The following is a 12,207-nucleotide window of genomic DNA, read 5'->3' as shown; positions in this document are numbered from 1 at the left end:
ATTGGCCTAGTTTTACAATTTTGTTAGGCAAAATATACTTCCTTAAGCAGTATACACACTGTCATAGTGCTAGTATTATTATTCATTAAAGTATGCTTGAAAAATCTAAGAAGTGTCAGATGGAGTTTGGCACTGGAGGCTTGAATTAATCTCTTGGTGCTGAATAAGAAATTCATATAGGTAGCAGAACACATGCTTTGAACAGTCCTGGAAAGTGCAATCATCTTTTGGATTTAGTAGAATATACAGATTCAGCAATTTAGATATTATAGTAGGATAATGTAGTTGAAACAGAGAGCTAGGAAAATGATCTTTACAGCAATATGTCAAGTTCAGCAATGACAATGTGCTGATGAGGTGAGATGAGGTGAGTTGGAGCTGACCTGCTGCTTAGAATCCTGACATGGAGACCAGTGGGGAATCTTGCACTCTGTTCTGTTCTACTCATTGGAGTGGAGATTGAAGTGGGTTTCAGGTGTGTGTGCAAAGGTGTAGGAGTTGGTGATAAGTTTCCATTGGCAGAGTGTCTCTCACAGTATTGTAAATCCCTTATTTGTGAGATTTAATCATTTGTGAGACAATGCTGATAAAGGCAAATTTGAATGGAGAATTTCAAGGAAGCTTTAAAATATATACCTTGATTACTAATTAAAAAGAGTCTTGTTTTGTTCTATGTTCTACATTCTTTCTTTTTTCATGGTTGGTGGGGGTGAATCACAGACCTAGAACTACATACTGTCTCTTCTTATTTCATAACTGACTAATCTGTCAAAGAGCAGTGAATGTTGGGCTTATTCACTTTGACAGAGAAATTGAGATTTGCATTAGACCCCCCCTGCTATTTCCTTATTGACAGCCTGTAAAAGGGTAAATTGATTCACTCCTCTGAAGGCCTCCTGCTACCTCTGCCTACAGCCCCTTGATTCCTGACATTTGTTAAACCTGACAATGGAATAATGATCTGCAAGCACACAGGCATCAAAAGGGAGGCTAAGAAAAATGTGGGCCTGTGGCTAAATGGAGCAGGGGCCCTGGGGACAATGAATGAGGAAAAGGCCAAAGTACTCAGCGTTTTCCTCACCTTGGCCTTTACTGATAAGAACAGTCTTCAAGGAGCCACAGAGTGATTCTGTGACTCCTTTAAGTATTTCTACTGTTCCTGTGTTTCACTGTATTTTGACTGTATTTCCCAGTCTCTCCCTCCCTCCCTCCCTCCCTCCCTTCCTTCCCTCCCCCTCCTCCTTTCTCCCTCCTTCCCTTCCCTTTTCACCCTCCCTTCTTTTTTCCCTGCATCCACCTGCCCACCCACTTTCCTGACTGCCTTTTGTCTCTCTTGCTTTTTCTTTTCCAACTTCACAAAACAATTTTGTTATATAGTTTCACCTCCAGTAAATTTGCAAAGCATTCTGTTACATGGCTAAATATAGTACTATATAAATATAATATTTTCCAGAACAGGGCTTTTACTTGAGGGTAACTTTATATTTGCCTCTTCTAATCCAAAGAATCTAAGAGATCAGCATCCTTACACAGAGCTGAAAAGGGTTCAGCTGAAATTTCAGTCTGCAACATACTTTCTTGCACACTAAAATCTGTTCCCTTTCTTTATCTCCTCTGTCCAGTAACTGTTTCATATCTCAGTTATGCTATTTTGCATCCTTGGTCTGCTTCAGGCTCGCAGGGGGTTTATTGGGTTTTACCAAAGCCAACAAAACTGAAAGAGTAATGATGGCCCTTAGCTTTTTTTAAGGCTCAACAGTAGACAAGCATCCCTAGCAACTGCAGAACACCCCCTGCTCCTAGTAAATCTGGCTAATCCTAATTAGGTTTAAAACACTATGCCTCCTAAGGAGACAACTATATTGTGATGTGGTTAACTCAATCTCATTTTATTTCCTCCTGAAACAGCTGTTCCAGATGTACACTTACATAAGATGCAAACTGTGGGTAAGAAGCAGTGCTACTCTCTTTCTAGGGAAAATATGAAACTACTGACCCAAAATCCTGAAGTAAAATATGCCACATATACAGCTGGGCTCTGTCACAGGGGATTTCTGCAAAATACACTTTGCTGACACTACTTGGCCATGTGCATTAATAAGTTAGTTTTCTACTATGTTCTTTCATTTAGGAAATTATTCTTCCTTTCCATTCTCATAATAATTTCTGCAGAGTTTATTTAGTTAAAAAGAGGTAAGCAAGATACTATATAATGCAATGGTCATGGGCCTGAGAAGACAACCTATAAGAAGAGATTATTGTGTGCTGAACTTGATTTGTGAAAGAGGAGACCAAGGGACAATCTAACAGCAACCTGCAAGTACTTGAAAGATAGTTACAAAGAATATGGAAGAGAATTCTTCTAAATAGCAGCAGATGAGATAATGAGGTGAAAAGGTCACAACTTGCAATTACTGAGGTTCGGATAGGACAATAAGAAAAACTTGTCCTCTGAGGACTTGCTGAGGGTGCAGCCCTTGAAGAGGTTACCCAGAGAGGCAGTGGAATCTCTGTGCTTGGAGATTTTCAAGGCTTGGCCAGGGACAGCAATGGCCAGTGTGATCTAATCCTGGCGACTGTTCTATGCTGCACATGAGGTTGCATGAGCTGGTCTACAGAAGTTTCAGAAGTTACAGAAGTTCAAATCAACATGTCTGGTTTTGCCACATCATTGGGATCCCTATTTATATAGGACTCAGAGGTGTTACTCCTGATATATCCTAATGTAAATCATATTAAAGTAAAATAAAAAAGTACAAATTTATACAGGTTAATGTCTTATATGGGGCACAATCATGAGATATATGGTCCTCACATAGAAGTAGTTCAGAATGAGTTACAGGAAGGGTAAATTACTTCACTGTGTGTGACTAAGGAAAAGAATGTAAGTAGCTGGTCTTTCTCCCAGGCTGGTGTCAAATTTCACAGTGGATTGAAGAATAGCGCATGGAGACAACTAAAAACTGAAAGAGATGGCAAGCTCTCCTCTCTTCCTATCTAAATGAGAAATTAAGGTCCAAAGCAGAAATAAGTTTGAACTGGTGGATTGTTGTTGGAAGGCCCTGTCTTGGTCACATTATTCTGGGATCTGAAACCAGGTCTGAGCCTTCCTGGTCCTATTGGAAGCAATGAAACATAAGCCGTCTGGCCAAAAACGGACAAGCAGGACAGGAGAACTGGAAGGCCACACATGACCCCAAGTGCGCTTTGTGACCACTGAGGGAACACTTCAACAGTATTACAACATATTACTGCTTCCCAGCCAGTAGATGTTTACTTTCACCATACTGACACAAGAGACGGAAGTACTACTCTTTCTTCTAAAAGGGGGACTGGGGGGAACTGTGGCAGAACATCTCAGATGTACTTGGTACCTTGGGACAGGACAAGGAGAGCACTAGGAACTGAAATGTGTGCTCTAGGCTAAACAGAAAGCTGAATGGGAAGCTTGCCAGTTGCATTATAGTGAAGAGTTTGGGACCAGGAAAAGCTGAGGAGGACAGTGGTATCAAACAATATCTTAGAAAATACACACCTCTATGCCTCTCTTCCAAGTTGGGGTCCCCCCTCCTCAAAAAAAAAAAAAAAAAAGGAAAAACTTAAGACCTTAAGTAACTCCTTTTCTGTGAGCAACAGTTAGAAAAAGTGGTAATGCCTCTTTTTAAACAAGAATTCACTCTGTGAGGAAAGGACCCAGGTACAGTCCTCAATACTCACAAGCTTCCAAAAGCATGTACTGCAGGACAGGATATTTTAACAGAGGGAGAATGGTATTCTCTTCACCTTCTTTTCAAATGTTTTATTACTAAAATATTCTCTTCATTTTGGAAAGAAAAACATTGAGATTTTATTTATGATCACCTAGCATTTCATGCTCAAAATACAAAGGAAAATTATACTTAATTTCTGCACTCTACAGAATTTTCAGAAAAGCGAACTTGGCAGTGAGTGCTTCTGAAAATGAGTCTGCCTTATTTCCAGTTCTAGTCTTTAAATATCTGAATTGTTGATGCAATAAAATAAAGAAAAATAGAGTTTTTATTCCAGATTTTTAAAGTGAGTTTCCAGTTTTATAATTATGTAGATCATGGAAAAGACAGCATTTTATATGCCTTTTAAAATTTTGGGGTTTTTTTATTTTTCAGAACTGGGACTTAGCAAATCAAGCATATAAGAACTATGTAAAGCTATCATCCTTGACCTTATTGTACCTCTTAAATCACAGAATCAATCACAGAATGGCAGGGTCATAGCATCATAGAATAAGCTGAGTTGGAAGGGACCCATTAGGATCATCGAGTCCAGCTCCTGGCCCTACACAGGACATCCCAAAAATCACATCATGTGCCTGAGAGTGTTGTTCAAACACTTCTTCAGGCTTGGTGCTGTGACCACTTCCCTGGGGAGCCTGTTCCAGTGCCCAACAACACTTTTGGGTAGAAAACTTTTCCAGATATCCAGCCTAAGCCTTTCCTGACTCAGCTTCATGCTGTTCCTTCAAGTCCTGTTACTGGTCACAAGAGTGAACAGATCAGTACCTGCCCCTCCACAAGTTTAATCTCAGCTTAAAAGTGAAATAGTAAGAATGAAGTAGTGCCCATCCTCTCACCATTGCTATGAAATGACTCAGCTCCCATGCAAGACCCTGAAAGAAATAACATGCCAAAAGACTTCATGAAGCCAGCCAGGACCTGTTCAAGGACACAGGAAAGAGCCAGGTAGGCTGTGAATAATCAACAATTGCTCCATTCTGGCATGGGGAAGACAGCCTTGTGGTCATCAACTCAGCCACTTACTGGGTAATCTCCTCTTTGCTTCTTTGAGATGAGTGTTTATTGTTTCTGTTAATTAGAATTACTCCCAAAGGAAAAAGAAAAATATGGGAAAGACCCATTTTATCCAAAACTTCTAGATCAAAATAAAGACAGAATTAAAGCTAGTGATCAGGGCAGCAGGTACACAGAATTCTCTGTGGAATCAGAGGTAGGAGCAACAAGTTGCATCATTCACCCCCTTCAGCTGTTCATTATCTCACCTGTCAAGGGACTGAACTTTGTTGCAAACTCAGAAAGACAGAGACAAAATCCTATGAAAAGAATAGGTTCAATGCTTTTTTACCTTTAAGTATTTCTCTGCTCTGCCTTTACCAGTAAAGGCACAAGCCTTCATCTTTCACAATCAGGATGGAGCTCTGGAAGGCATGTGAATCAGCCTTGCTAAGCTCACTTTTTGCATGGATGTAAACTATTACAAAATCTGTAATCTACAGAATATCTTGTGCTCTTCTCTGAAGAATTTTGTGCTTTTCACAAAATGAGGTTGGGAAAAAAGTGTCATTAAAGCCTGCTCACTAGCATGGAAGTCCTTTTTTAGCATTGACACAAAGACACAATGTGATTTGGTCCATGATGTCACCAATATCAACCAGATCCTTTCTAAAAATCCTAGTCTTCTTGACACTAAAACAACCCTGTGCTGGCAGAGGATGAACCATAATAAGATATCTTTATCTTGAAACTCTGCTTTGAGTGATTGCTGTTACTCTTTACTTAAGCATAAGTGTTTCTTCATCCAATCTCTATTATTAATGCCAACTAAAATCTATTTTTTCAATGGGGCCAAAATTTCATGGTCAATACCTTGAACTTTTAGTATTAAATTTGAGAAAGGAGTGGAATGCATTTAGCTATTATCTTCAGCTGAGCTAAATTAATGTTCTGCACAGCTGAAGTTGTAAAAGGTGGCTCAGAGCCATATTTCTGCTCCCCCACTCTTGAACTGGCTAGAAACCAAAAAGCCCCTATGACTATGTTAGAACTACCTTGTTCTAGTACCTTGTACTAGTCTAATAGCATGGGCAACTCACTTCTCGTAGGAGAATTGTAAAGGATCAAAATGTGTTGGAGGTGGAATATTCCCTGCTTTAACTCAGAGCCACCTCTATAGCCCTTGGGAATTTGGCTACACCCTCAGTGAAGCCCTGACATCCTGGGTCAGCTTTCTGACTGTCTTGTCAAATGTGCAAAACCTCTGGATCATGAGCCAGTGGTCTGGTCTCTGTAGGTCACCTACATCACTTGCACACACCCACAACTTTTCCTGTTCAAAGTTATGTGTCACAGGCATGTGGCCACTCAGTAAGGTTGAAATTCATGTTACAAACTGGCTCCTCAGCTGGCTCTGTGGCACCAGGCCACACCTCTCATGACTTCTGTTAGTCCAAGATGTACACCATACAGCACTGCCATTTCTCTCTTGGGTAAACATCACCCACTCATTAATGTTCATTCATATATGCTGTTCTAAGCAATTTAATAACACCAAATAAGAAATTTCTACAAGACCTCTCACTAATGAACCATAGAATCCAATAGAACGAATAGAAAAGCTTAGAGAGAATTAATTCTATCTGTAAGAACCCCCAGCACAATAACCAGGAGCAAAACTTTGGTTTACTGAATACATTCGGTCGAATTTTCTCTGTTACACACACTTCTGCACTGTTTCTGTTAATTTCTGCTTTGGTAGCTTATTAAGGAGAAATTCCTTTTTCTACTCATAAATCACAAATAGAAGCTCATGGTTTCAATAGATTCTACAATATCTTTTTCCCCCCTCAGTAGTTGTATGACTGGATTTCATGCAGATAGAACACTTTAACCTCCCCACTTCTGACAACAGAACAGTCAGTTACCTTTGCTGACCCAGATCACATAATCCTGAATCAGTTTTATTCATCTGTTTAGGGAAGTACATCTATTAGGCATGTTACCCCACATCTAACCAAAGCCCAAGGTTTGCATAATAGGTCATTCTGGGAGGACTCCATTATGCAACCATAAATAAATTAACTGATCTCTCTATTCTCAGCAATGAGACAGGAATCTTTTCTCTCTACAGACTGTGAAGTCTTCGGCACAAGAACTGCTTTTCATGAAGTTACTAAGCAATTAGATTGTACAAAACCAGATCAGTTTCAAGTTCTAGGATTATTTCAGTCAGACACTAGCCTGTCACAGGTAGATATCTTTTGGATGTGCACATAAACCCTGGCACTTTGTGCTGCTGCAGCACTTTGTGGTTATTGCACTTTCTCAGTACTTAAAGGGGGCCTAAGAGAAAGATGGGAACAAACTTTGTAGCAGGACCTGTTGTGACAGGACAAGGCATAACGGATTTAAACTAAAAGAGGGTCAATTTAGACTAGACTTATATATAGACAAGGCATAAGGAAGAAATTTTTTACAATGAGGATGGTGAAACACTGGCAGAGGTTGCCCAGAGAGGTGATTAACACCCTATCCATGTAAACATTCAGTGTCAGGTTGGATGGGGCTCTGAGCAACCTGGTCAAGTTGAAGATGTCCTGCCCATGGCAAAGGGAGGGGGGAGTAGATGACCTTAAATTTTCCTTCCAACTCAAATTATTCTATGATTTTATGGTTGTGTTCCTTTTACCTGGCACAGGTTCAAAAGTTACAGTCAGGCATACTTCTTGTGAAATCACACTTCTTTCAGATTTTTTTCTCCATCACTGATATCGGGCCTACTATTGAGTAGGATTCTAAATAATACATTTAAAAAAAAAAAAATCCCAGAACTCAAAATCTACAGCAGGTCAGCACCATGAATTTTGCAGAACCTTTGTGCGTATGTTCTACAAAGAACAGTTTCTCTTTTAGTTTGTTTTCTGTCAGAGTGTCTTTAATTATTTGCAGAGAACGCAATTCTGCATCTGTTATTATGCAAACAGTCCTGTTTTATTTAGACAAGCCTCCTTTTGTGACTAAAGATACAGAGGTTCATTCTTGTTTCTTGAGGAGAGATTCTCAAGAAGGAGAGATTCTTTTGTTCCAGTGGAACATCTCTAAATATTCATGTGATGGCCATTGGCAATAAAGATTTTCTGCATCTTTTTTCCTTGTGTGCTGCAGACACGGATCTGAAACCATTCTGGCAAGTTTCCTATTAGTGGGACCCCGTGGCATTTAGTGAGGATCTAAACAGAAAAATCGTAGGGTTTTTCCCCCCCTTTTGTTTTTATACAAAACACTGTGTATTCTCAGGGTACTATAAACACATAACAAACCACTGGTCCTACATAAACTCTAGCAGATAGACTGATATCAGGCTGTTATCAGTGAAATAAATAGCAAAAACATTCTGATAGTTCTGATATTCTGATCCAAGGCTCAACAGCACCTGTGCCAATACTTGGACTCACTTGACCATGTTTTACATCAAGATATAAGGCTGTGGGGATACCAGTGATGTAAATGTCTGTACAGCTGGAATCATGAGAGCACACTCTAAGTTTCCTCGTAACACAAGGTGTCTTCCTTGACTGGAAAGTAATGCTAGTGAGCAATTGCTTTTCTATTCTGTATTTTTGCTTGAGGAAACAGTGAGTGTTGTTTTACTGTATCTTTGTTTTTTCCTTGTCTGTGCCTGTTCTCATAATTTCTTTAAGCTCAAGAGGTAGCATGGGCAACAGAGGGTAGTCAAGGGAATAAAAAGTTGTTTTTCATGCAGTGTCCATGTTCCTTGACTTAATGTATTGTTTTAAACTGCCCTACAACTGAAAGAGTATACTTGCCATATTTGACCAAAACTTTGATAAATGCTCTTAGTAGTGGTAGATTAAAAAAAAAAAAAAACAGCACCGAAACATGAAAAATATACTATGAAGCTGTAACACAAATAAATTGGGTCAAATCAATCTAAGCAAGAATCAGAAGGTCTTTGGAATAATTTGGTAGTAGGACATTCTGACCAGTTGTTAAATGTTTTAATTCTTCATCTCTCATTACTGCTGATTTTGTTTATATCATGCCTATATGACTGTAACATCAAAATTCTTCAGTAATTTATTATAAAATAATAAAATAATGAATATTACTGGTACCCCAATTCTTTCAAATGAAGCAAATTAATACAAATTCCTAATTTTCTCTGACACTGTGGTAAGTCAAAAAGTGAGATATTTTGTCCTGTATTCCTCCTGTCACATATATTTGTTAACTTCAGGAGAAAGTTAGAGAAACACAGGTTTGAAGGTCAAACTGGTATCATGTGGCTTTGCTAAATATAGATGATTGATGAGTAAAAGAGCTTCACAGGTCTTGGCATATTTTGCTTGGTGCACTTCTACCTCTGCACATACGCAGACAGACAACTCTCAGACCATATCAGAAATAAGAACATTAATAAAATAGAAAATATCTAGACAGGGGTTACAAATGTATCCCTTCTGATTTTCTGAAGGTAGAAGTGGAGCAGGATATGCCTAATCTGCAATATTTTCACTCTCATTTCACAAGTCTGTCACTGATGGATACTCTGAGGAGATGAAGCACAGCATTTTAATATTCTCCTAACCTGTATGCAGCATTGGAATGAATCCGTTTTTGTTAAAAAAATCCTTCTCCATAAAATAACATTGCAGTGTGTGCAGCATTGCACAAACAGGAAAACACAATTAAACAATAAAAATGTGCTGAGAGTGAATGAAATAGAAGAGGAATCATTGAAGAGCTCTTTTCACCTATTTTCCCTGTCTTAAAACAATTTCCATTGACAAAAATGGCTTTGAAAGGAACTGTCTGTGCTTGTACATTTCTTGTTGCAATCCTGTCCTGGGATCCTGGGACCTATAATGCAATATATGCTGTCAGGACTACGACAGTTTACAGATGTGCAGCCAGACTTCTTGCTATTTATAGATGCCTCTTCTGCAAGCAGTACTCTATGGGGCTGCAGCACAGTAGCAGGCACGTTCTTTGATTTAGTGCTTACATCACATTCATTTAAGAAAATTTGGCTCTTCACCTGGCATTGCAAAGGAGGCATATTTATGAAGGTCAAGCAGAGAGAACACTATTGTGAAGAGAAATGTGGAAGGAATTCATGAGCGAGCAGGACACCTACTGGGAGGACTAACTGAAAGAAGGAGACATTAGGCAGAGATGTGGAAATAATAAAGACTGGAATAGTCATGTGTTCACATGAGGTTTTGCTCTTTATTCCCTCTGCAGGGTAACTGGGGAGAAGGTTCAGTGCTGCTCCTGCAAGGGCAAAGCTGTAAAGTTGTTTGGGGTGCATGTCCATGGGGTCTGTACATGGCTGTGCTGCATCTTGCTTAAGCATGTGTTAAGTGTTCAGTCAGAGTGCTAGGCACAGTCTATAAATAGAAACAGCGAGTTTGGCACACGCTCGCACTTTCGCCTGTCTCCTTCTCACATGCTCGCAGAGATGCTGGGACTGCATCCTGCATCCTTCTGCTTTTCCAGACCTGAGACTCCGCACACTGCTGTATCCCCTGAGAAGTCTCAGTGAGGTCAAGACAGCCCCAGACAAGTAAACAGGGGCTGCTCAACCCCAGTGTTGAGGAAGCAGAAGGTAACGGGTGGGGGAGTGGGGGCTGGGGGGGGGGGGGTGGTGCATTTCTTGCAGAAAACCTGAGACCTCGCAGGCTACCCTCCCGGCCTGAAGGCAGTGCAAAGCTATTTTCGGCACTGCCCAGGCCAGCCGGACAGCCCCCACCTCGGGCAGCTCCGCTCTGGTAATATCCAGGATGCTGCAGAGACACGGATGCTCCTAAAGTGGCCCCAAACGATCCCAGCCAAGGCTGCCGGCGGAAAGCACGGGGAGCTGGCCAAGGTGCTGCCGCAAGAGACGGTCTGTCCCTTTCGGCGCGTCCAACACCTGAATTACCGCCGCCCGCCCCGCGCTGCCCCCACACCCGACACCCCACGGAGCCGCCTCTCCGCACGGCCACCCAACTTCCCGGGAAGCGGCTGCGGAGCGGCGGCCCCGGGCAGCCCCGAGCGCCTGGAGAGATCAGCGCCGGGCAAACTTCTCTGCCTACGGGGAACGGAGGGATCCGGGGGGAGGGAAGTGGGGGGAGAGGGGGGGCGAAGGCAGGAAACCATAGCAGCACGGCAGGCAGGAGCTGGCCGGAGGGGCCGGGAAAGTTGTTCTGCACTTCCTGCTGCTTCTGCCGAGGGATCAGTGCTGGGGTCTGCGGGAGCGCGGCGCCGGCTCTGGCTCGCATCCTTACTCACCTCGGTGCTGTCGGCAGCGTTCTCCGCCATTTTCCTCCTTAGGAGCAGGCAGCGGGAGGAGTGTTTCATTCCCATAAGAGCTAGCCAAGGGGTTGGGGCTTCGGGACTGGTGTTTTGGTTTGTGTTTTCAAAGATCTCCAAACACTGGTGTGCGCCAAAGGACAGGGAGATAAAAAAAAAAAAAATATGGAAAACAGCAATAAATCAGTCAGCTTTGTCCTTTCTGCGTCGTCCACAGGAATGTTTGTCTCCTCTTAGCATCGGGAGCTCCTCAGGCACTTTCAAGTCCTCCTCTTTCTCCCCTCTCCTCCACCTCCAGCGAGTTCTTGGGGTGGGCAGAGAGGCGGCACACACTCTTCAGGTTAAACTAAAAGGCTGTCGGGCTATGAGTCCTCCCCTTCAGAGAAAGCAGTCAGGCTAAACAGGAGAGAAGCACCAGCTAAACTGAACTTGGGCGTGCAGTGACCAGCTGGGCATCTTTGTGTCCTGTGGCTACTCTTCCAGAGGCAGAGGGAGCCAGAGACAAAGCAACAGGACAAGGAAATCATAGCCCTTTATTTTCCTTCTTTGGGCTTCTTTCTTTCTCTCTATGTCCCAGGACACTTCCTTTAAAGACGGTCACAGAATTTGCCACCCTCTTTCTATGAATGTCTTCTGAAATAGAAATCCCTTCTCCTCCTCCTTCTCCCTCCCTCCTCCCCCCCTCTCCCCTTCCCTCTCCTCTTCCCTTCCTTCTCTTCTCCCTTTCCCTCTCCCTACCCCTTCTGCTCTTGGGCAGAGCTTGGTGCCCCTCACTGGGAATTGCATTCACGTGTCTTTCGTAGGAAAAAAAATATAATTTCAAGCTCCCCCCACCCGTCGCCTACACCCTCTCACACACAAGCACGCATTCACACGTACACACACACACGTTGTCTCCCTCTCACACAGACATGCACAATTTTTTTTTCTCTTCCCCATCCCTCCTCTTCTTTTGAATCAGCAACACTTTTCTTTGCAAGGACTCTCGGCAAGGCTCTTAGAGAGCAACCGAAGAAGTCTGCTCCAGCTTCTTTCCTCCGAGTTAAGTAGCAAACCTGCTTTCTTAATATATCTTCGTGTGTGTGTTCTCCCAGCTCCTGTTTTACTTGAAGTTTTTCAGGAG

The 12,207-nt window shown here is 42.1% G+C and overlaps 1 protein-coding gene across 1 annotated transcript in view; it reads right to left on the bottom strand.

Moving 5' to 3' along the window:
- Positions 1-11,686, bottom strand: part of PRMT8 (protein arginine methyltransferase 8) — a 56,466-nt gene extending 44,780 nt beyond the window's left edge. Inside the window, exon 1 of the mRNA XM_053970692.1 lies at positions 11,064-11,686. Within this exon, the coding sequence (XP_053826667.1) occupies positions 11,064-11,138 (75 nt within the window). The 5' untranslated portion in view covers positions 11,139-11,686. The remainder of the gene's footprint in view (positions 1-11,063) is intronic.
- Positions 11,687-12,207: the final 521 nt, after the last annotated feature.

Source organism: Vidua macroura, chromosome 2, assembly GCF_024509145.1.
Source record: "Vidua macroura isolate BioBank_ID:100142 chromosome 2, ASM2450914v1, whole genome shotgun sequence".
NCBI lineage: Eukaryota > Metazoa > Chordata > Aves > Passeriformes > Viduidae > Vidua > Vidua macroura.
This window is presented reverse-complemented; position numbering and strand designations above follow the sequence as displayed.